We start from the raw sequence: 26086 nt of genomic DNA on the forward strand, positions 1-26086 counted from the left end.
ATTGGTCTGAAATTTTGTAGGCAACTCTAAAATATAATTCTATACAACTTTCCTGTTTTAACCCAAGGCCAATTATGCCTCTAACTATGAGGTACTGTGCCGGGCAGAATGTAAAATAATGAAACCCTAACTTTCCAAATTCTTTCCAAAGCAGAAATTTCTTGCAATAAACCACTTTTCTCACCTGCTAGCTTCCTTAAATATCATTTCCAATCATCATACATGACCACATAATAATAATCATATGAAAACAGAAAAATCATCAATAATTATAAAACTTCACCAAATTCAACCAAAATCACGATATCATCCACAAAATTCCCTCTTAGGCTACCACAAATCATGAATTAAACATCATTAGATGGAGGAGAGGGGTTCCTTCACTACTCACCTTAGAAACACAAGAGAGGGAGCAACTAATCACCTTAGCCTTCCAAACAACTCCACTAAACACCTCACAATCACTCACTTAAGGTTTTCTATGGAACAAAAGCAAGTTTGAGTGGTTGATTTGGTAGATTTGAGCAAGATTTAAGCAAAAACTTGAAGAGTTTTCTTTCTTTCTTTCTTGGAGAGGGCCGGCTATGAGCTTGCAAATTTGGAGTGAATTTTGGTCAATTTTTGAGTTATTTTAGTAAAAGTGTAAAAGTATGAATAGTAGTCAAACTTAAGAATTAATCTTATGGTGACACTTGTCACCCTATTTAATGCATCTCTATCTCTTTGTCCCTCTCACACCAATCCACTTGGTAACCTCTAATTATCTCTTAACACTCGATAAATTAAATCCAGTATCCAAAACTTAACCTAACTGGCCGAATTTTCTGAACTTTTCGCATTAGCGGGTCCCACGTCCGATATACAATCTTATTTTCTAAAAATCTAACCGATACTAGAAAAATCATCTAAAATTATCGGAAATTATCGGAAAAAATTTTCCTAATAAAGAAAATGCAGAAAACATGCCATAAGAGAATAAAACCTAGAAAATGAGAAAATTACGGGTTCTCACAGTCAACCACATAAGTAACAAATCCGTAGAATCACCACTTACTTCATAACCCGTCTCCTTTACACCCCCTTACCGGGCCCGCTCTCAAGGGTTTGATATTACTCGAGTATATCATGGCAATACTACACAAGTATGCCATGTGAGGATCCGAATTTTCCTCACTTATAATTCCATTTTAATGGCTCAATTAACTATTTATTCACCCATTTTCTCCAAATAATTTATTTCAACCTTTTTTGAACCATTTATATGGAACTATGACTTGCATATATTCTTAAAATGTCCCGTTAATAAATTTAATTTTTGAAAGCTCGTTTAGTGAGATTTAGTGAATAAGCGTTTGGAGATAATATTCGATTTGAGAGTACAGTGACTTGGAGATTTGAAGACTTATACATTAGTCTTGAAATAGGTATTTTTATGTTTAAGTATTCAAGTGTTAGATAGTTATACTATCGTTATAAGGATTTCTTGAAAATTCCACTCTATCGCGCATAAATTGGAAGTTCGCGTTTTTACGCATGCAATTATTTTAGGGACCTTAGACCATTATTTTGGGATTTCTTAGAGTGAACAATAATAATATGAATGAAGTGCATTAGAGGTTTAGTGCACTAGTGCAACAAATTCGAGAGGAATCGAGCACGAAACGCGCGTGTGAGAGAGAGTTGACTTTTGAGACCACTTTAACCACACACTTAAACTTCCTCAAGAAGCTTTTTCTTCAGCACACAACTCTCACTCTCTCTCTTGCTCAAGACAGCCGAACCAAGGAGGAAGAAAAACAGCTCCAAATTCTTCTCTATTTCACCACTAAATCTTCACCAAATTACACCAAAATTCAACCACACTTTGCTAAGCACTTGGAGAACATCTTAAGCTACAAAAGAGCTTGCCTTCCCGCGGCTTTTCTTGGGCTAAGGAGGACCGAAAATTTCTGTCTTGATCATCTAAGAAGGTAATGGACGATCAACCCATCAAATCTCGCATTATGGAAGTTATATTGCACGTATAAGCATATATATTCATGTGGGTAGCTTGATTCATGTTGGAAAATTGATGTATGGGCTCTATGAACTCCCACTTGGATTGGATGGACTGATTTGATGAATGATGATGCTATTAATGTTGGTTTAGTGCTTAAATTAGTGGAATAATGTTGGGTTGCTGGTAGAAATTCAAGGAAGGTGCAATGAACAAAAGTGACCATTTTACCCCTGCCATGTTCGCATACTTTGGTGTGAAATTTTGAGGTTCTAATGACTTTTTTGTGATGTATACATATTATATGAATGGTGTAGAAAGTTTCATTGGAAAATAACATGAGTTGGTTGGTCAATTGTAGTGATTTCAAAGCTTTAACAAAACTGGAAAATTTTCCCGGATTGTCCAGGCAGTCCTTTTCTTTTGGCCATAACTTTTTACTCCGATGTCAAAATCGAGTGCCGTTTGTGGCACTGGAAACTAGACATTCCCAACTTTCCAACCGTATAAAATACATGTCCAGATTCCACATGAGTAATCCATACCAACCGTTTGAACTTAGGTGCCCGGTTTTGTTACACTACAAAAAAAAATATTTCTAGTGACAACAATCTTTGTCAAGAAAAGTTGCGTATATCGTCGGGAAAAGTTTTCGTGACGCTAATGTCGTCAGAGAAGATTGGTCACCTATACGCCATCGGCAAAAGGTTTTCCTGACAACTAGTGGAATTCTCGTCAGGAAAAGTTCCATTTTCTGTGACGTGTCATCAAGAAAGGTAATCGTGACGATTCAGTCGTCAGGAAAAGACCTCATATTCTTGACGAACCATTGTCAGGAAAGACCCTGAACTTTGTCACTAAATTTTCTATTGTCAAGAAAAGTCATGCATTGAAACTTGCTGGACGTACTTTAATGACAATTCAATGTCATTTTTCCTGACGACAGCTGCATCACTATAATATATTAGTTTCTAATTTCACCATTTAGCATTTTTAAGCCTAGCAATTTTAGTGACAACAAAGTAATAATATCATCTACTAAAACACTCCACCCAATCAAAATATAAAAGTATGCAAGCAAAATATCAACCAAAACTTCACAAATTTCATTAGTAGGCAACCATAATATGTCAAACCACAAAAGTTAACCATGTCAAACATTGACATATCATTACATTTCATGATTTGAAACCAATATATATATTGCTATTTCTCCCTAGATAACTGCCATATACCTAACATGTGCTAAAATCAAAAGATGGACTTCAATTCCATGGTCAACAACATACTAGAGATGGATGATATCAAAATAGAGGAATTCTTCAGTATGAGCTAAAAGCAGTCCAAAAGCCAAAAGCAGTCCATAATGTTGAGTTTATCCCAAACTCAAAAGCCAAAAGCCAAAAGCAGTCCCAAACGTTCATCCCAAACCTGTACAATAAAACCAAGAAAAATCTGAAATCAGAGAAACAATAGAATGGCATGGAAAAGATGTATTTTTGTTATGATGCATGGATGATCACTACAAATTGCTTAAGGACCACCTAATCATGAGGACAAGCAATACAAGAATAATTACTATGCTGAAGTAACCAAGTTGTTCCACAATAGTAAGTAACTGCACATAAATATATTTGTTTCGAATAAAGATCTACAAACTCACCATTACTAGGAAGAACCTCCACACTGCTTCTGTTTCTAAACGAGGAATTCTTGCAGCATTTCCTGTATCCCTTGCTGGCTTTGTACAAGATTTTGGATTTGGGTATCTTGTGCTTGAATTCGCTCGTCATAGCATTGAATCTTCTCCTTGCACTGTTTTAGTTCTTCAAATAGTGCTCTATTAGCTGAAGATTCGGGTTTGCGAGAAGATTGGGGTGGTATGACCCCCATACCCAACCCTTTGGCACGACCAGCCCTCTTTCCTAGGACATTTTCCATAATTTTAACTTCATTGACAATTTCTCCATTCTCGATGCATTGCCTTCTCTCTTCTTTTAACTCATCCTGTACATATTAGATTCACATAACTCAAAGAGTCATTAAATGTATAATATATATGTAAATGTCCTGTTACTAATAAAAAACAAAGTTACTAGAATCAGCCGACTATAGTGAAAATTACATCGAGAGATTTTGCAGTATTATTCACAAATTGGCCATCCTTTTTTATGTGAGCAGCAGTCCAGGCATCAATTGCACTTGGTGGAACCTATTTTATAGCATAAAAGATCACGAGTTAGCTCTAGTTTTCTTCCTAGTATAAATATAAGCCAAAATGGAAATAAAAAATCAGTAATATACCATCTCTTGTGCTCGAACATGATTTGATTTTGAACCGCCAGTGTGCGGATAGGGTAACATGGCACGGTTCTTTGTATTGGCTTCTGATTTTTTCTATTAAATACCAAAAAGATAGTTAGACAAAACATAAAAGGCAACAAAAGAATTAAGATCATGCAAGTAAACAAAACAAGAACCAATCACCTTGAATATAGGATCTTTGAACCAATCACACATACTTTTCCACTCATCTTGCTCAATCCAGTCATAAGGACATGAGGTAAGTGGATCTTTTCCAGTTGCCTTCAACATCTTATAATCTATGTGCATAGTATTCCTCCACTGCCTATAGCTATTCTGAAGCATGTCATCCATATACTTTTCCACATTAGGATCAGTTTCCCAATCTTTGAAGTCAAACCATCCCTATTGTCGCGCCCCACTTTTCGATATGGGTGAATGTGTGATGTGTGGTGTGTAATGTGTGAACGTGTGCAAAATGAAAAGTAAAAGGCCATGGGACTTAGAATGCGACGGTTTGGCCAAGTGAAGTTCAAAAGGGTTTTTTGTATCAAAAATGGAGTCGCCACTTGGTATAGAGTTAGGGTGTACCAAGTCACCCAAAAATGATTTTTTTTGTTTTTGAATAAAAAAGTAAATAAACCCTTTTTGAGAATTTTTGGGTCTGCGTAACCAAAAAGAGGGATCGGGGGTCACATTTGACGAAGGGGAAGGCAAGGATAAAAATCCAAGGCACCCCTTCGACCTAGCCAAGGCTAGTTGCGTGACTTAAACCAATTTTTCCTAATTTTTCTACCCAAGGTATGTATCGCGTATTGGATATGTCTATATGAATGCAAAAACCTAGACCTAGGGGTATTGGGGGAAATTTCTCTTCAAAGGTTGAGTGGTGCCAATCACATTAATTGTGAAGTCCAATAATGATCCTTTTGGAGAGGTCACACCTACACCTAAATGACGTGAAAAATGAGTGGAATGCATGCCATGTGAAAGTGTGAGTTTGTGTGAAGTGAGAAAAATGATAAAAGTAATAAGATATAAGTGAAGGTGTGCAAATGTAGATGAAAGTACTCGTGTGCGAGTGAAGATAAAAATGTTCGTGCGCAAGTGAAGATAAAAGGGTTCGTGTGCAAGTGGAGATAAAAAAGTGTTCGTGTGCAAGTGAAGATAGAAAAGCAAGTGAAAGTGATAAAAAGGTGCATGTGTGCAAATGAGACAAAAGTGAAAGTGTAACGATAGAGTGGATTGAGAATGCATGAGCCTAGGGAATTCATGCATATTGGGTACGGGGAGACCTAAATCGTGACTTAATTTTCCCTTTGATTAGAAGGCAAAACTAGCGTGCTAGGGCTATCGAGTAGCCACACTCGCTCGTTTCCCTTATCGGAAGGGGACTCTCACACAAATGTACCCTATAACTAGTATGAGATGCAAAAATCCTAAAATGAGGGGAAAAAGGGGCTCGAGGAGCATGCCAGATGATAAAACTAAGGAAAAATGCATGATATGTAGTGAACAAGCAAATGATGTGCTAACGAAAAGGGATGGCCTAATGAGCCACAACTAGCATTGGACTAGTGTGGTGACGTACATTCATCCATTCCATTCATTCATGGTTATGAAAGCACGTAGACATGCCAAAACGCTCGTAAACACGTAGCACGTAGCACTTAGCATGCTCGACTAGATGCAAAAGCCAACTAAAGCAATTTAACATGTAACAACAAAAGCAAGCAACCAAGGGGAAGGGGAAATGGACCAGATGCTCTACGAGCCCTATCTATTACAAGCCAAGAGGTGTACACATACCCCATGAAAACATAAAGGGAAAGGGGACATGGACCAGATGCTTTCCGAGCACTATCTATTACAAGCCAAGAGGTGTACACATACCCCATAAAACTTAAATAAAAGTAAAAGCAAGTAAATGCATGCATGGAGGTAAGGAAAGCGGAGTAGGCATGCATATTCACATAACACGTAGGAGCACATAGGGTCAAATGAAGTGCAAAATGAGGGATAGGGTGTACCTCCCTTGAAGCGACGCCCTAACGTAGTGAAATTACTAATTTATCCTCCAAAATAAAATAAATGGTCAAGGTACCAATTTATTTGGAAAAATTGAAAGAAATAGGCAAACACAAGCTCATTGAGACACAAAGTTCACAAATTCATGCAATAAGTACCACCCAAACAAATGAAAGCAAACGAGCAATCGAATTGCAAAGTTGAGGCTACCAAGGACTCCATTGCGAACGCTAACTAAGCACTCAAACCTAATCAAACATTTTTAAGAACTTCAAGGGTCCAAAGGCAAAGGAAAAAAAAGTCAAGTAATGGCTCGAAATTCAACTATTCTGAGACCTATTTGTAAAAAATTAGAACTTAATTGAGGCATTTAAGAACTCAAAGGTCCCCAAGTAAATAATAAAGATCAATTTGATTCAAATGCAAACACCTTAGAACCTAATTGCAAGAACGTGAAATGTAATTGGGCCATCATGCATTGCTGCAAAATACAAGGGATCCAATTGATTAAGTTTCCAAAGTTTTTGGGCCTTAGTAGCTTAAGGGGAGACTTGGGGGGCCAAAAGTAATTTTTATAACATTTCCATACAGTAGCATGCAACTCACGTAGGAAACATTCCTGCAAAAAAATTTCTGCAATTCGGCACTTGCTACAATTTATGAAATTCCAGCTTTCAAATGCCATCAAATCCAAACAAAACTCCCACACAATCCTCTCACTTTGCAACATGCAATTTGTAGATTTAAACACCAAAAGTCAACCAACAAACATGCAAGAATCTGAACAGTTCAGGTGACTTCATGCAAAGCTTAGGAAACATTTCTGCAGCCAAAGAGAACCAGCCAAGACTTTGGAACTTCAGCAGCCTTATGCGGCAAGAGAGAAGCTTTTAACCAAGAAGAAAATCCAGTTTCCCAGCACTCGCTAAAGGTTGCAAACTCATTCTAAAAAAAAAACCTTTCATACATACAAAAGACAAAGAGAAATCTGGAACGAGAAACGAATTCATGACTCAGATTGGTCCAAGACAACTCACACACCATTCAGAATTTTTAGGGAGATCTATTTTACTTAGCCAACATTCCAGCTAGTTTACATTTCCTGTGATTCAAAGAATGCAAACCCAACACCAAACCTTCTTTCCTTCTATTCAAACATAAGATTGGGCATGCAGGTTAAGTATGAAAAATCAACAACCCAGCCACGGAGAAGAAGACGAACACAGAAAAATGCAACGGCCCTTGTTGTTGCGGCGAAATTTAGTAGCTATCAATTCATGTAGATTAAAGTGTCGAATCACTGCATCGGACTCACCATTTATCTACCACACTCATACATAACTTCAAATTTCAGTCTACCACTGGTTCAACATGGCTATCCTCTCCCCCAAAATTATTCCATGAAATTCAGCCAAGGCACCGAAAAAAATGCAGCAGCTCTTTATCATTCAAACCAGAATTCCAGATTTCCATTTTTACCTACATCTAATGATGAAGCATGATATGAGCCAGGCTTAAAACAATAAGGATGACCCAAAATTCATGAAAACAGCATGAGGGAAAAATATACAAACCCATGACACTAGCTTACGGAGAAAGGCCCTAAACACAAGCTAAAACAAACCGCCAATCAAAGTTAGAAACTTTCGGTCATTTCCTCTCGGCCAAGACACCAAAATGCAGGAGGCCGACTCCTTACCCAAACCCCCAAACTTAGCAGTACCCAAACAAGAACCATTAGGTATATTGAAGCAAGACCAAAACCAGTAATAACACAGAAATGCAATCAAACAACTAAAGGCAAAAGCTTTCAACTTAAAAGGAAAAGGGCAATACCTGAATCGAGTAATGGAGAACAGGTTCAGGTGATTCGATCAAAACTTTCTGGTCTTGCTTTCCTTCAGCAATCCGCAACCCCTCCCCCAGCAATCCTCCTTTCTCTCTGGTTTATAGCCGTCAACCTCCTCTCAAAGCTCTAGCCTTTTTCTCAAAGCTCTCGGCTGCCTACAAACACTGCCCTCTCACAGTTCGTCTTTCTCTTTTCCTCTCCCCTTAGCCGTTCACTCTTCTCCTCCACACTAGCTCTCTGTACTTTTGTTTTTGCTCTCCAGCTGCTAACTCCAAAAAACTCCCTACCCTTTTCTTTTTTTTTCTTTGCTCCCCTTTTCTGTTTGCCTGTCGATGCCCTCTCCAGCAAAAACCCCTTGCGGCTGATGCTTCTTGTCTGCTTTTATATGGAACTCCAAGGCCCTTAAACCCTCCACTGAATGGTCAGGATGAAGGCCAGCCTCTGCCTTCATCCTGCCCTTCAGTGGCACGCACGAAACTAGCCCTTTGCAAGCTGCCAAAAATGCAGCTTGCAGGCCGCGATCATTTTTCATTTTTTTTTTTTTTTTCAAGAAAATTAATTGAAGATTACAGAAAATATAAATAATAAAATATAAATAACAATAATAACAAAATTACACAAACCAGGTAATAATAATAACAAAACAAAAGTAATTTTAAACAAACAAAAAAACTAAACAAAAATGGGCATTTTTAAATTTTCCAATTTTTCATTTTTTCATCATTTTCTTTTTCAAAATAACTTAATAAAAATAACTAAAGTGCAAAAAGGTTGCATTTAAAGAAATAAATATATTTTTGTGAACAAATTTCCCTTTTTCCCTTTTTTTTATGATTTTTCCAAGAAAACTAAAAACCTATTTTTTGAATGCTTTTCTTTTTTTTTCCCCTTTTCTTTTTTTTTTAACAAATTCTATGATAAAACTTAAAAATAAAAATAAAACTGGAAACTAAAAACTAAAAATGAACACGACAAATAAAAAACTAAAAATGAAATTACACCAAAAATTTGGTGTCTACAGTTTGCCCCTCTTTGTCCGAGTTTTGAAAAAACTTGAGACAAAGAAGTAGACACCAAATACTTACCAGTGTTATTCGGTTGCAAAAATGATCTGAACGGACAGGAATTCTAAAATGGGACTGACCCGAACATGAATTTAAAATTGGGGATAGATCCACGGGATAGACCCGGACAGAAATGTAAAATTGGGATAGACCCATGGGATAGACCCGGACAGAAATTTAAAATTGGGATAGACCCACGGGATAGACTCGGACAGAAATGTAAAATTGGGATAGACCCACGGGATAGACCCGGACAGAAATGTAAAATTGGGATAGACCCACGGGATAGACCCGGACAGAAATTTAAAATTGGGATAGACTAGAGATTGGAAATTCAAATCATGGGACTGGCCCGAACAGGCTTTAATCACGGGACTGACCCGAATAAGCTTTGAATTGTGGGACCGACCCGAAAATGCTCTTGATCGTGGGACTGACCCGGAAATGCTTTTGATCGTGGGACTGACCCGGAAATGCTTTTGATCTTGGGACTGACCCGGAAATGCTTTTGATCGTGGGACTGACCCGGAAATGCTTTTGATCTTGGGACTGACCCGGAAATGCTTTTGATCGTGGGACTGACCCGAAAATGCTTTTGATCGTGGGACTGACCCGAAAATGCTTTTGATCATGGGACTGACCCGGAAATGCTTTTGGTCATGAGACTGACCCGGAAATGCTTTTGATCATGGGACTGACCCGGAAATGCTTTTGATAAAATTTGTGTTGATTTCTGATTGATGATTTCTCTTTTTGCTTTTCTTTTGACTTTTGAAAATCTTTCCAAGAAATTAATTTGCCCCAGTATGATGAATTTTTGCAATGTGAGTCCAGAGTTAATTCCATATCGCCATGCTATTGCATTTTTGATGAGATTTGCTTGCGACATTTTCAATCTGCCTTTGTTCACCGGAGGACTCTTTCCGACACCGATTCCAGTGCGAGGTGTGATGACTTTCATTTGTGCATGCAGTTTTTCTGCAAAAAGAAAAGAAAACAAAGAAATTGCCACCATCATTTGATCCGTTTTCCTTTGAGAATCGTGTAAACATGAGTCTTTCGATGCCTTTATCAACTCTTGTTGCGGCAGCCGACTGAGTTGGATTTTTCACCCTAAGGCTTTTCCGATTTACAAACTGGTCAGGTACATGCTTTGCCATATTGTGAAGTCTGCGTAACTGACTTTGTTGAACCTTAACACTTTTCAGGGGATGACTGAACCCAAGTATGTTTCGAATAAACCACGGGGATTGTTATTCACCAAAATTCAAAGATAAAGAATGAAGTATGCAAGAAAATTCACATGTCATACAAGAATGCACACGTAACCATTTGTGCTTAAATTTTACAAAAAAAAAAAATGCCATGAATGCAAGTAATTTGAAAAAAAAATGAGCTTTGCAAAAGAATGTTTTACAAAATGACACAGTTTTGGCCAACAAATGTCATATTCAATTCTCTGGATATCTTTGTTCTGAAATTCAAAATTGACAGAAGTATGACAAAATGAGGAGAAATCCAAATGAACCAAATCACCAGCTGTTCTTCCTCGTGCTCGCTTGCTGCAAAATCCTACCTTGGCGCCCTTTCGGGTTTTCACCAAGGTTGCCCCCACTCCTTTTCTTTTGCTTTGTTTTTTGTTTTTGTTTTTCTCTTTTTCTTTTTTTTTGTGTTCCTTTTCTTTTGAGGTGCCCTTTCGGGTTTTCACCTAAAGAACAATGGAAAAACTAAACCATAATCGACTCAGGAGCATGAACTGAAGGTTGCTGACATCAGTAAAATGCGCTTCCCTTGTAAGATTAGGCGAAGGCATTATGGACATCACTTGCCAGTTGATTAGCAAACTTCCCAATAGAAAATACGACAAATGACGAAAGCCAGGACTTTGGGCTTTTGAAATGAAGTCAGGTGGGGTGTTTTTCAAGAAACGTTGAGGCTTGAAAGCAAATTTTGATGAGGGGGGTGTGAAATAGCCTGAGATTGCATCATTTTGAAATTACTTCCAATTTTGAACGAAACTGAGGAAAATTTTGCCCCAGTTTGATTGGATTTTTCTCTTCGTGCTTTTCATTGCACTTTTCACTTTTGCATTTTTCTTCAAAAACTAAATTTGCCCGTGTGGGGTTTTTCCCCTTTTCTCTTTTTCCTTCTTTTTCAAAAATAAATTTGCCCCAGTGTGGGGTTTTTCTTTCCTTTCTGATCAATTTCAAAATGAATTTGCCCCAGTGTGGGGTTTGCAGTTCTCAGGGGTTGCCAAACGAAAATTATTGTTCTGATAGCTCAAAGGGGATGACTAGGGATGAAATGTTTTGATTGGAAAGGAAGATGGCCTGACTTGTGCCTCGTCCCTTGCACGATTTCCAAAAAGAAATTTGCATAATCAAATAAAGAACTTCTTACACATGTCCGAGTTGATAGGTTGAGGGAACGTCTGTCCTTCCATTTCTGCTTTGAACACCCAATAAGCTTTGTCAATTTGAAGCAAATTTGCCTTCGACTTCGTCTTTCATCGTTTTAGCACTTTGTTTCCTTTTCAGAAGATCGGTGGCGGACATAGGTCATGCTTATGACATTCAGCTGTTTTTCATCAATTAGAATCAATCATTGGTAACCCTACTCTGACCAATCAGCTTCGAGCTTGGCAGGGGAGGAATTTTTATCAATGAAGGGATCTTGGCCTTTTTCATGAAGGTTTTTCCAAGGGATGGATTTTCAATGGAGGGATTTCAATGAAGAAAGTTTTATAAGGGATTTTCAATGAAGGTTTTTCAAGGGAGGGAGTTTTAATGCAGGGATTTTGAAATGAAGGGATTTTCAATGTGCGGCTTCATCGAATTCCAGAACAGTGATATTCAGAGGGTCAAATAATTTCAACTTTGGCCATCTTAAAAGAATTTAAAAGAATCAAGACAATAATCAAATCAAGCAAATTATGCATTTCATGCAACTCCAAATCAAAGTGGAAACAAGATAAACTCAATTGCAAAAGATGCTTTCATTAAACTATTCACATATGCAAAAAACAGTTTTTGTGAAATTTAGTAAAATAACAACCCCTAGATTTACCAAAAATCCCTTCGAGAGGGAAAATACTCGGCCATCCAAATTGTGCAACGTGCCTTCAAGATTCTCAGATTTCGTCACTGGAGGTGGATGCCTTTAAAGTGTCCTCAGGTTTGGGAAAGGGGTTTGTGCTTACACTTGGTCCTTGTCCACCCATTCCTTTCAGCACTATTTCTCCTGCCTCGATCATGTCTTGGACTTTGTGCTTAAGTGCCCTGCAATCGGCGGTTGAGTGGCCAGGTACTCCCGAATGATAGGCACAAATAGCATGTGGATTGTACCCAGCAGGCATGCCATGAAGGTAAGTTGGGGGGGGAATCACGCCTATTTTGTTGGCAACCCTCAATTGCTCATACATTTGGTCCAAAGGCCTGCCTAGGTTGGTGAATGTTCGGGTACGGCTTTGATTGTAAGTTTCAGTGGGTCGGGGATAGTTGTAGGTGGGTCTATTTGGTGGGGGAAATCTTCGGTGGTAAGGAGGCCGAGGACGAGCTTGTTGAAAGCTTGGTTGAGATATTTGGAAAGGGGTTGTAGGCGGGTTGGCATAATTTGAGCGAGGTCGAGGATGAGTGATATTGGTGTGGTAAACAGGATGAGGACTTGAGTAGTAGGGGTAAGGGTTTGAGTTGGTAGGGTATTGTCGAGGTCTGGGTCTTGGGACAGGGTTTTGATTCCAGGTAAAGGCAGTTTCCCCCTCTTTCTTTTTAAATTGCGGGTTTTTCTCACTAGTCCCCTGTTCTTGCAAAGCATCCAACTGGGATTTGAGGGCAGAGACATTAACAATCTTCCCAGCTTTCACGAAGTCATCGTACTCCTCAAGTTTATTAACAATGGCGGCGAACGAGCATCCAGTCATGCGGAAAATTTCTTCAAAATACGGGGGATCATGTGCTTTAATGAAAGTCCGTATGATTTCGTCTTCAGTCATCGATGGCTCGACTTTGGCAGCTATTGTCCTCCATCTCTTAGCATAGGTTTTGTGGTCCTCAGATGGTTTCCTCTTTGTCCCTTCCAACGTGGTTCGTGTTGGAGCCAGCTCGCAGTTGTACTCGTATTGCCTCACAAAAGCCTTGGACAAATCAAACCAGGTTTTCGCTTCCTCGAGCTTCAGGTTGGAATACCAGTCGAGTGCATCCCCCTCCAAACTTTCCGGGAACAACCGTAAAGGCAAATTCTCGTCGTCTATGGGCCTTCCCAATTTGTTGGCAAACAGACGGAGGTGCGTTTTGGGATTGCCCGTGCCATCGTATTTGTTGAACTTCGGAGTTTTGAATCCCTCAGGCAATTGAACATTTGGAAAGAGACACAGCTCGTCATAGTCCAGCACTCCTTGCTTGCTCAAACCCTGACTCTTTCTCATGAATTCATCAAAACGGTCAAGGCGTTTGAGCAGCTTTATATCAACGGGAGCAGAAGATTCCCCCATTTCTGCCTTGGTTTGAACAATATGGTCTGGTAGGAATGGCTCAGCAACAGGGTGATAAAAGGTATGTGGCTCAGGTGGTATATGTGAAGTGATTTGGGGTGGTGGACCTCGCGTGTGAGTAAGAAAAAATGAAGGATGAGGAGGGTAAGTGTATGGCAAATGTATGGTAGGGTATGTGAAAATTTCTTCGGGTGCAATAGAAAATGATGGAGTAACAGTGGCATGGACCGAAGGTAGGACAAATGGCCCTTGCTCAGGCTGTCTGGCGGGTACAGGTTCGGGTTGAACTCCGCTGCTAATTAGCTCATCATTCAACTTCCTTTGGGCGGCCATCTCATACGCCATCTCTCCAAACTTGGTAAGCATCTCAGTCAACTGAATCCCCGAACTTACAGTCTCGGGTTGAGCGGTAGTAGCAGACCTATCTGACTGTTCCGGTTGTGAACTCATGTTTACACGACTCCTCTGGGCTTGACTACGGGATCGCGTTATGATGGGGTTTCGACGAGAAGCTATATTTAAATATTACCTGAGAATTTTGAAAGGAATTGTCTTTAGATTCAACTCTCGCTCAATTATTCCAAAGAAAATAAAGAAAAGGAAAAGAAAAAGGCAAGAGTTAGTAAAATATCCAAAAAATTCGGATGCATGTCCTATTGGGGAGCCCTTTTTATGCCAAGGGTAGGCCTAGCATGAAAATGCAATCCTCTAGGGTAAGCACTATACCATACCTGATGGATCCAATCAGCTTATGGAGTGAAAAATAATTTGAAAAAAAAAAAAAAAAAAATTGGCCCATTGGAATGAGAAGAGACGTTTGTCAAAATGAGGATCTCGTCCGAAGGGATTGATCACTTTTGATCGGTACAAGATTTTGCAAAAACGCACGGGTTTGACCTTGACGAACTTCCTATCAAAGAGATTGGAATTCGTTGATAAAATTTCTCAGTGAATTACGGGTCAAAACCCTAATTGATCAAGTGATTGGATGCAATGGACGATTTTCTTCAAAATTGACTAGATTTCCCAATTTGGAATTTGACAATGAAACCCTAATAGGGCAAATGGGTTGAATGAAATTGACAATTTATTTGAAATCGACCGAATTACCCCAAAAAAGGAAACAGGTCAAATGAATTGAATGAAATTTATCCAAAATTAATCAGATCACCCTAAAAAAGGGTAAATTGATCAAATAGATTGAACAAAACTTGATTGATTCAAAATCGGCTCGGTTGCCCTAAAAATGGGTAAATTGGTCAAATGAATGAAATTGAATTAGGGATTTATTCAAAAATCGGCCGAATGACCCTAAAAAGGGTAAATTGGTCAAAAGACCCTAAAAAGGGTAATTTGGTCAATTGAATTGATAATTTATTCAAAAATCGACCGGATGACCCTAAAAAGGGTAAATTGGCCAAATGAATTGGATGAAGTGAATTTATTCAAAATTATTAGAGTGTACTAAAATTGAATGAATTGAAAAAATGGATTGGATAAGATGGATGATTTGTTCAAAAATCGATTGAATTATTCGCCCACTGGGTGGTTTCAAGAAATCATTACAATGCCTTGGTCTATGAGCCTCTAAAATCAAAATTTGGCCTCCATATTTATCATCTCAACCATGAGGAATCACTTGTGAATTTTCTTCAAATTAATGTCCTTCACGCAAGGGATTTTTACCAATTTTGATAAAACGGCCAAAAAGTGATTATTAGATGCTCATATTCCAAGGATCACTTTATGAAAATGATCGGATCTTTACCTTACCTTGTGCACTACCCTTTCGGATGGTACGAGAAAGGTAAACGTGAAAGTCTCATTTGGATTATCTATCCGAGACATGGGGTGGTTCATTCCTAACATGGGATTCCCTATGTGGCATTCCCTTTCTATGGTTTATGCATGATGCCATTTATTAAAGCGATGTAAATATGTGACAAATATGGCCTAAAGGATATAAATAATGCAATGGGGGGACAAAAGTCTAAACACGAAATGTATTTACTGAAAGGTAAGTGCAAAGACTGAAATTTAGACATGTGAGCTATCTAGCGGGTAAGTCACTAAAAGAGTGCCAAAGAGGCCTCTTATTGCTAAGGCATATGAATGCAAGTCAAGAAAACAAAAAAAAAATGGTTAGTGCAATTGATAATACACATAACACATTGTAACAACAAGATAAAGCAATCAAAGAAACAAAGCAATAAAAAGGAAAAAGGGGTTGGACCCCTCCCCTCGTGAATAGTGTCCCTAGCTCAGGACAAGGCCGACTCTACTCTAAGACAATTCTAATATGGATGCATGAGGCTGGGGTTCGCTAATGCATCTAGACTCGATAAGCTCAGGTCCCCGAGCCTTCAGACTTAGAAACCAAGGGTCATCAATCCCAAGGTTCTTTGTCGGTGGCTCGAGCGATTCCCCAAACACCGCTACGCACACATCGTGTCGCGGCTACGTGCTTGAGTGAATCTATCAAAACCTCAATCTTCGACCAAAAGCTAAAGGCTATAAACCAATAGCTTTAAGCGGAAGATTGAGTGACCCATTGGAACATGCTACACACACATCGTGTCGTGATCACATGTCCAAGTGAGTCACCTAATCCTAATAGGGTAGAGTGGCGTGGCAAGCCACTAAAAGAAAAATAAAGGGATAAAAGAAATAAAGCGTATGCTCGTATGCTAGTGCTCGTTCGGAGGGGAAGGGTCAAGAACCAACGCGAGGCTCTAGGGTGACCCATACCTCCCAAAATGCAATGCAAGCGCGAGATAACAAGTAAACATTCATTCAAACATACATTCGTGAGTCGAGGGATTGGTTTGATTACGTACACAAGACAAAAGGTCCTAAAAATGAAAAAATGCAATCCTAATATCCACATGCCATGCATAGAAAGGGTAGAAAAAGGAAACAAATGGTTAAGTCAAAAAGCTTGGACCCACTTAGGAAGTTCCCCAGTGGAGTCGCCAACTGTCGCGCCCCACTTTTCGATATGGGTGAATGTGTGATGTGTGGTGTGTAATGTGTGAACGTGTGCAAAATGAAAAGTAAAAGGCCATGGGACTTAGAATGCGACGGTTTGGCCAAGTGAAGTTCAAAAGGGTTTTTTGTATCAAAAATGGAGTCGCCACTTGGTATAGAGTTAGGGTGTACCAAGTCACCCAAAAATGATTTTTTTTGTTTTTGAATAAAAAAGTAAATAAACCCTTTTTGAGAATTTTTGGGTCTGCGTAACCAAAAAGAGGGATCGGGGGTCACATTTGACGAAGGGGAAGGCAAGGATAAAAATCCAAGGCACCCCTTCGACCTAGCCAAGGCTAGTTGCGTGACTTAAACCAATTTTTCCTAATTTTTCTACCCAAGGTATGTATCGCGTATTGGATATGTCTATATGAATGCAAAAACCTAGACCTAGGGGTATTGGGGGAAATTTCTCTTCAAAGGTTGAGTGGTGCCAATCACATTAATTGTGAAGTCCAATAATGATCCTTTTGGAGAGGTCACACCTACACCTAAATGACGTGAAAAATGAGTGGAATGCATGCCATGTGAAAGTGTGAGTTTGTGTGAAGTGAGAAAAATGATAAAAGTAATAAGATATAAGTGAAGGTGTGCAAATGTAGATGAAAGTACTCGTGTGCGAGTGAAGATAAAAATGTTCGTGCGCAAGTGAAGATAAAAGGGTTCGTGTGCAAGTGGAGATAAAAAAGTGTTCGTGTGCAAGTGAAGATAGAAAAGCAAGTGAAAGTGATAAAAAGGTGCATGTGTGCAAATGAGACAAAAGTGAAAGTGTAACGATAGAGTGGATTGAGAATGCATGAGCCTAGGGAATTCATGCATATTGGGTACGGGGAGACCTAAATCGTGACTTAATTTTCCCTTTGATTAGAAGGCAAAACTAGCGTGCTAGGGCTATCGAGTAGCCACACTCGCTCGTTTCCCTTATCGGAAGGGGACTCTCACACAAATGTACCCTATAACTAGTATGAGATGCAAAAATCCTAAAATGAGGGGAAAAAGGGGCTCGAGGAGCATGCCAGATGATAAAACTAAGGAAAAATGCATGATATGTAGTGAACAAGCAAATGATGTGCTAACGAAAAGGGATGGCCTAATGAGCCACAACTAGCATTGGACTAGTGTGGTGACGTACATTCATCCATTCCATTCATTCATGGTTATGAAAGCACGTAGACATGCCAAAACGCTCGTAAACACGTAGCACGTAGCACTTAGCATGCTCGACTAGATGCAAAAGCCTACTAAAGCAATTTAACATGTAACAACAAAAGCAAGCAACCAAGGGGAAGGGGAAATGGACCAGATGCTCTACGAGCCCTATCTATTACAAGCCAAGAGGTGTACACATACCCCATGAAAACATAAAGGGAAAGGGGACATGGACCAGATGCTTTCCGAGCACTATCTATTACAAGCCAAGAGGTGTACACATACCCCATAAAACTTAAATAAAAGTAAAAGCAAGTAAATGCATGCATGGAGGTAAGGAAAGCGGAGTAGGCATGCATATTCACATAACACGTAGGAGCACATAGGGTCAAATGAAGTGCAAAATGAGGGATAGGGTGTACCTCCCTTGAAGCGACGCCCTAACGTAGTGAAATTACTAATTTACCCTCCAAAATAAAATAAATGGTCAAGGTACCAATTTATTTGGAAAAATTGAAAGAAATAGGCAAACACAAGCTCATTGAGACACAAAGTTCACAAATTCATGCAATAAGTACCACCCAAACAAATGAAAGCAAACGAGCAATCGAATTGCAAAGTTGAGGCTACCAAGGACTCCATTGCGAACGCTAACTAAGCACTCAAACCTAATCAAACATTTTTAAGAACTTCAAGGGTCCAAAGGCAAAGGAAAAAAAAGTCAAGTAATGGCTCGAAATTCAACTATTCTGAGACCTATTTGTAAAAAATTAGAACTTAATTGAGGCATTTAAGAACTCAAAGGTCCCCAAGTAAATAATAAAGATCAATTTGATTCAAATGCAAACACCTTAGAACCTAATTGCAAGAACGTGAAATGTAATTGGGCCATCATGCATTGCTGCAAAATACAAGGGATCCAATTGATTAAGTTTCCAAAGTTTTTGGGCCTTAGTAGCTTAAGGGGAGACTTGGGGGGCCAAAAGTAATTTTTATAACATTTCCATACAGTAGCATGCAACTCACGTAGGAAACATTCCTGCAAAAAAATTTCTGCAATTCGGCACTTGCTACAATTTATGAAATTCCAGCTTTCAAATGCCATCAAATCCAAACAAAACTCCCACACAATCCTCTCACTTTGCAACATGCAATTTGTAGATTTAAACACCAAAAGTCAACCAACAAACATGCAAGAATCTGAACAGTTCAGGTGACTTCATGCAAAGCTTAGGAAACATTTCTGCAGCCAAAGAGAACCAGCCAAGACTTTGGAACTTCAGCAGCCTTATGCGGCAAGAGAGAAGCTTTTAACCAAGAAGAAAATCCAGTTTCCCAGCACTCGCTAAAGGTTGCAAACTCATTCTAAAAAAAAAACCTTTCATACATACAAAAGACAAAGAGAAATCTGGAACGAGAAACGAATTCATGACTCAGATTGGTCCAAGACAACTCACCCACCATTCAGAATTTTTAGGGAGATCTATTTTACTTAGCCAACATTCCAGCTAGTTTACATTTCCTGTGATTCAAAGAATGCAAACCCAACACCAAACCTTCTTTCCTTCTATTCAAACATAAGATTGGGCATGCAGGTTAAGTATGAAAAATCAACAACCCAGCCACGGAGAAGAAGACGAACACAGAAAAATGCAACGGCCCTTGTTGTTGCGGCGAAATTTAGTAGCTATCAATTCATGTAGATTAAAGTGTCGAATCACTGCATCGGACTCACCATTTATCTACCACACTCATACATAACTTCAAATTTCAGTCTACCACTGGTTCAACATGGCTATCCTCTCCCCCAAAATTATTCCATGAAATTCAGCCAAGGCACCGAAAAAAATGCAGCAGCTCTTTATCATTCAAACCAGAATTCCAGATTTCCATTTTTACCTACATCTAATGATGAAGCATGATATGAGCCAGGCTTAAAACAATAAGGATGACCCAAAATTCATGAAAACAGCATGAGGGAAAAATATACAAACCCATGACACTAGCTTACGGAGAAAGGCCCTAAACACAAGCTAAAACAAACCGCCAATCAAAGTTAGAAACTTTCGGTCATTTCCTCTCGGCCAAGACACCAAAATGCAGGAGGCCGACTCCTTACCCAAACCCCCAAACTTAGCAGTACCCAAACAAGAACCATTAGGTATATTGAAGCAAGACCAAAACCAGTAATAACACAGAAATGCAATCAAACAACTAAAGGCAAAAGCTTTCAACTTAAAAGGAAAAGGGCAATACCTGAATCGAGTAATGGAGAACAGGTTCAGGTGATTCGATCAAAACTTTCTGGTCTTGCTTTCCTTCAGCAATCCGCAACCCCTCCCCCAGCAATCCTCCTTTCTCTCTGGTTTATAGCCGTCAACCTCCTCTCAAAGCTCTAGCCTTTTTCTCAAAGCTCTCGGCTGCCTACAAACACTGCCCTCTCACAGTTCGTCTTTCTCTTTTCCTCTCCCCTTAGCCGTTCACTCTTCTCCTCCACACTAGCTCTCTGTACTTTTGTTTTTGCTCTCCAGCTGCTAACTCCAAAAAACTCCCTACCCTTTTCTTTTTTTTTCTTTGCTCCCCTTTTCTGTTTGCCTGTCGATGCCCTCTCCAGCAAAAACCCCTTGCGGCTGATGCTTCTTGTCTGCTTTTATATGGAACTCCAAGGCCCTTAAACCCTCCACTGAATGGTCAGGATGAAGGCCAGCCTCTGCCTTCATCCTGCCCTTCAGTGGCACGCACGAAACTAGCCCTTTGCAAGCTGCCAAAAATGCAGCTTGCAGGCCGCGATCATTTTTCATTTTTTTTTTTTCAAGAAAATTAATTGAAGATTACAGAAAATATAAATAATAAAATATAAATAACAATAATAACAAAATTACACAAACCAGGTAATAATAATAACAAAACAAAAGTAATTTTAAACAAACAAAAAAACTAAACAAAAATGGGCATTTTTAAATTTTCCAATTTTTCATTTTTTCATCATTTTCTTTTTCAAAATAACTTAATAAAAATAACTAAAGTGCAAAAAGGTTGCATTTAAAGAAATAAATATATTTTTGTGAACAAATTTCCCTTTTTCCCTTTTTTTTATGATTTTTCCAAGAAAACTAAAAACCTATTTTTTGAATGCTTTTCTTTTTTTTTCCCTTTTCTTTTTTTTTTAACAAATTCTATGATAAAACTTAAAAATAAAAATAAAACTGGAAACTAAAAACTAAAAATGAACACGACAAATAAAAAACTAAAAATGAAATTACACCAAAAATTTGGTGTCTACACCTATAAATTACCATTAAGAAATAGATCATTTTTAGAATTGGTCAAGTCAGCAAAATAAATATTAACACACTAAATGTCATTATAAAAGACAACGGTGTAATCTGGTACCATCAAGCCACCATATAGGTTCTGTTTTTTCTCATTTGGTATGTCATCATATGTGCGTATGTCCTTCAGTGAAGAGAGGTGCCTTACAACATAACCTATACCACTAGCAAGTTGAGCAGCATACTTGATTGGTTTGCAACATCCTTCAGGAAAGACAATTTCCAATGGCTTGCCTCCCTAATATTAACAAATGAAGCATCATTCAGGTATACCCCAATTGAAATTCTAGGAAACTGATTATAAAAAAAAAATCTTGAATAGACAGTAATATTATATATGTACACATCTTAGTACTGAATGGCATTTACATTAGCTCGTATCATCTTCTCGATAACTTTTCCCGTGGTTGGGCCCCTGCCTTTTTTTTGCTTTCTTTGTTCTGAGAACAAATGTTAAACATTCTAGTTGATGCTTATTATGAATTATCACAAAAAGGATGCATACATTGAATGGTAATAAGTAAATCATTATTCAGCATTTTCACTTACCATTCGCCAATGCTTGAGTAGGATTACTATTATTTGAATTAATCTGGATATCATCACCTGTGGTAGCTGATTGATGCTCCAAAGTTGAGTTTGAAGTTGGTGGTTGTTCAGATTGCAAGTTGGTATTGGGTGGGCAGTTTCTCTTCAACCGTTTCCCGGAAGGTGCCATCTGCAATAACAAAGTATATGATAAAAAAGGAGTCAAATTAGTAAAATTTTGATGTCAAATTATAAACAGAGATCAAAATTTAAGTTATACCAAAAACTTAACAAAGAGTTAAAACCATGAAAAAGATATCAATTTGATCAATATTGGGTAAAACCACAAAAAGTAACACTTTCTTCTCCAATGCCAAAAACCTTTTCACTTGGCACTTCTATGCTATTTCTTAAGCACTATCTAAATCTATATCCATGTCAATGGTTTCATCACTATCAGAAGATTCAATAAGCATGCCATCTTCTTTAAAAACATTGTCTTCTTCACCATACTCTTCTTCACCAGTGGAAGTATGCAAAGGATTCTCCAGAACAACTTCAATTTCAACACCTTGTCTGCTTAAGAGGCCTAGTTCATCATCTTCGACAATAGGCAGAACAGTTCTTGTTTCATTTTGCTGCAATAATTCATCTAAAAAACTTGTATCTGCATTGAGCACATCTCCATCGTTCTCTTCCAAATCTGGTAGGTTCCACAAATGCCTATGTTGAACACGTTGTACAATTCGCCAATGTCTCCCCAACTTTGTATCACCAATATAGAAGACTTGCTGGACTTGATTTGGTAAAACAAATGGATCATTTTGATACCAACGTGATCTAATATCGATGGTCACAAAGTGCCTATCACTCTTTATTGTGTTTGTGCTACCTGTGTTATACCATTCACATTGAAGCAAGACTACCTTGTATGCATGAAAAAAGGTCAGCTCAACCACAGCCTTAACAAAGCCATAAAAGTCAATGTGTTTTCCTTTATGGTCACCCTCAACAACTAAGCCACTATTCTGTGTTGTACGGCAATCATCCCGATCTTTTGTGTGGAAACGAACTTCATTTACAATGCATCCTGAGTAATGCTTTGTCATGAAAGGTATAGGACCATTTGCTAATGCCCACAGCTCTTCAGAAACATCCAATGATTTATCAATGTGTAACTGATTTATCTATAAAATAGAAAACGAGACTCTATTAGTCAGTTTTCAATAACTAATAAACTTATTTTTATAATATGTATAACTTACATGATCTTTGAACCACTTTGTGAATTGATCTTCATGTCTGCTATCAACATTTTCAGGATGAATCCTTTGCAGCATCTCTTTATGCTTACTGAAATTCAGATTGTATTACCAATATAAAGTAAAATAAACCACAAGAAGTAATATCGAAAATATAAAATTGAAATACATATTGCACTTACATTCTGTACTCTTCTATTTCATCACAGTTATTCAATATAAATTTATGAGCCACATCTAGTTCAACTTGAGATAATTTAGTAGGAGGTGTAACAAGTCCAAATGGGCGAACACTTAGTGAGAAAACCACCAGCTCCTCTGCCTTATCCTGATTATAGTCATAGTTGCGTCTCTTGCGGGTGAATTTTGTTTCAATGCCATGGAGATATTTGGACATGAATGTTAGGCACTCATTTGCAATATATCCTTCTGCAATCGAGCCTTCAGGACGAGCACGATTACGGACATACTTTTTAAGGGATCCAAGATACCTTTTCAAAAGCATGAGTTAATTTTCTATCCAAAACAGAATGTTAAGTAAAATAACAAAATTTGTAATCAAACAAATAAGGAAGAAGTACCTTTCAAATGGAAACATCCACCTAGGATGTACTGGCCCACCAAGTTTTGCTTCCTTTGGCAAGTGAACAATCAAATGGATCATAATGTCAAAGAAGGCAGGAGGAAAGATTTTTTCCAACTTACATAATATTAATGGAGCATTTTTCTCCAACCTTTCCAAGTCATCCATCTTAAGGGTTTTAGAACACAAATCTCGAAAAAACTCACTTAACTCAAAAATTGCCTCATTGACTTCTTTGCACAAATACCCACGAATGCCGGCTGGAATAAGTCGTTGCAAGAGGACATGGTAGTCATGTGTTTTAAGTCCCATCAGTTTACCATCTTTAACACACTTGGAAATGTTGGCAGCATACCCATCAGGAAACTTAATTGAACTCAAAAAATTACAAAATCCTTTTCTCTCACTTGAAGACATCACATACAAGGCTGGAGGCTTTGTTTTCCTTGTACCATCATCATGTAAGTGTAGTTCGTGCCTTATTCCCATGTCAAGTAGATCATCACGAGCTTTATTAGTATCTTTTGTCTTATCAGGAATGTTCAACAATGTTGCTACTAAACTTTCACATGTATTTTTAAGGATATGCATCACATCCAGACAATGTCTCATGGAGAGTTTTTCCCAATATGGTAACTCAAAAAATATACTTTTTTTCCTCCAATTACCCTGAATTTTATCAACTCCTTTTTTCCGAGTAACTGGGTTCTTACCAAACTCACCAAAGACACCAGCCAAGGAATTTAAATGTCTTAAAACCTGTTCTCCAGAAAATTCCTTTGGCTTGGAGCGTGTTTCAATAGTTCCATCAAAATGAGCTTTTTGCTTTCGCCAACGGTGGTCATGGTTCAAAAAGCGACGATGTCCCATGAAACATATTTTGCCTCTTAGTCTTTGTGAAGCAGTATCATCAAGACAACATGGACATGCTTTATACCCACTGGTGCTCCATCCAGACAAATAGCCATATGCAGGGAAATCTGATATAGTCCATAAAATTGCTGCACGCATTTGAAAGTTTTGTCCACTATATGCATCATAAGTGCTGATTCCATGAAATAAATCTTTCAAATCATCTATTGCTGGCCTTAAGAACACATCTAACTCCTTTCCAGGGGCACGTGGACCAGGAATAAGAAGTGATAGTATAAGAAATTCCTTTCTCATAAACTTATATGCAGGCAAATTGTAAGGTACAAGAATAACTGGCCACATGCTATATGAGTTGCTCATGTTACCAAATGGATTGAATCCGTCCGTGGCCAATCCAAGTCTTACATTTCGAGAATCTTTAGCAAAATCAGGATATTGCTTATCAAAATCCTTCCAAGCAATAGAATCAGCCGGATGTCTCATGATACCTTCCTCTTTAACCCGTTTCTCCTCATGCCATCTCATGTCTTCAGCAGTTTTAGAAGACATAAAAAGTCTTTGCAACCTAGCTTTTAATGGAAAGTACCACATCACCTTCTGTGGAACTTTTTTTTTCTTGCCATTATTGACTTTCCATCGTGATTCTTTACAAATAGGACACTTGTCCATCTTTTCATTTTCTTTCCAAAACAATGCACAATCAAATTTGCAGACATCAATTTTTTGATACCCCAAACCTATACCAGATAGAATTTTCATGGCCCCATAAAAACTAGATGGAAGTATTTCTCCTTCTGGTAACACATCTTTTAAAAATTCTAGCATCATGTCAAATGCCTTGTTAGTCATATGGTTCATCACTTTGATATGGAGAAAGGAAACAATGAAACGCAGCAGGGAGTATTTTTTGCATCCCGGGTAAAGTTCTCTTTGTGCATCATTTAACAATTTGTCAAAATTTTTTGAATCCCATTCACTCGATGTCCCTGATTCATGTGCATTTCTTATCTCATCCAATAAATCAGGTAACTCATCAGATTCACCATTTTCATTCATATCAAAGTCATTATATTCTGTTTCATTGATGAAATCTGTCTCACCTCCAACACCATTCTCATCAAGGCTATTGTTCTTTCCACTTGACATATAAGAGTGTGCAGAAAATGGTTCCCCATGGAAGACCCAATTTTTATAATACATACAAAAGCCTTTTTCTGACAAATCTGATTCAACTTGAGAAATGCTTTTTCTCTTTGAATTCCTACATCTCCTACAGGGACAAAATAATTTTCCATCCAATCCCATACCATTGGTCTTAGCAAATTCAATAAAATCCTTAAGACCAGACTTATAATGACTTGACAAAATATTTGGATCATTTATCCAGCTCTTATCCATTTCCGATACCTAGAATAAGAAAAGTCTTAACTTACTAAACTCAAGGCATTGTTAAGATGAATAACTCAAAAAGGAGGAAAGACAATTTCTAGCTATAAAAAGATAAAGGAGGCAAAAAGACATAGAATTATTCACAATTTACCTACTTTTTATGGCTTAGTTATGAATTCCAAGCTACTTAGATTATTCACTGATTACATCAAA

At 38.2% G+C, this 26086-nt stretch overlaps 1 protein-coding gene across 1 annotated transcript; it reads right to left on the minus strand.

Moving 5' to 3' along the window:
• Positions 1 to 3681: 3681 nt before the first annotated feature.
• On the minus strand, positions 3682 to 26085 carry LOC113740896 (uncharacterized). Its single transcript, XM_072047801.1, has 11 exons — positions 23610 to 26085; positions 23211 to 23519; positions 23032 to 23119; positions 22693 to 22953; positions 21788 to 21956; positions 21608 to 21678; positions 21300 to 21476; positions 4484 to 4705; positions 4301 to 4393; positions 4122 to 4208; positions 3682 to 4003 (listed from the first exon to the last, which is right to left on the minus strand). Exons 1-11 carry the CDS (start codon positions 25880 to 25882, stop codon positions 3695 to 3697), a joined length of 4059 nt encoding a protein of 1352 aa, XP_071903902.1. The 5' UTR covers positions 25883 to 26085; the 3' UTR covers positions 3682 to 3694.
• Position 26086: the final 1 nt, after the last annotated feature.

This window comes from Coffea arabica, chromosome 4e, assembly GCF_036785885.1.
Source record: "Coffea arabica cultivar ET-39 chromosome 4e, Coffea Arabica ET-39 HiFi, whole genome shotgun sequence".
NCBI classification, from domain to species: Eukaryota; Viridiplantae; Streptophyta; class Magnoliopsida; order Gentianales; family Rubiaceae; genus Coffea; species Coffea arabica.

What these genes read in the sequence shown, in the direction of transcription:
- LOC113740896 (XM_072047801.1), bottom strand. Translation starts at nt 25,882, where the DNA reads ATGGATAAGAGCTGGATAAATGATCCAAATATTTTGTCAAGTCATTAT. An exon ending in TACTCAAGCATTGGCGAATG is followed by an intron (nt 21,679 to 21,787) that starts GTAAGTGAAAAT and finishes ATTTGTTCTCAG; the next exon opens with AACAAAGAAAGCAAAAAAAA. An exon ending in ATGTTCGAGCACAAGAGATG is followed by an intron (nt 4,209 to 4,300) that starts GTATATTACTGA and finishes GCTATAAAATAG; the next exon opens with GTTCCACCAAGTGCAATTGA.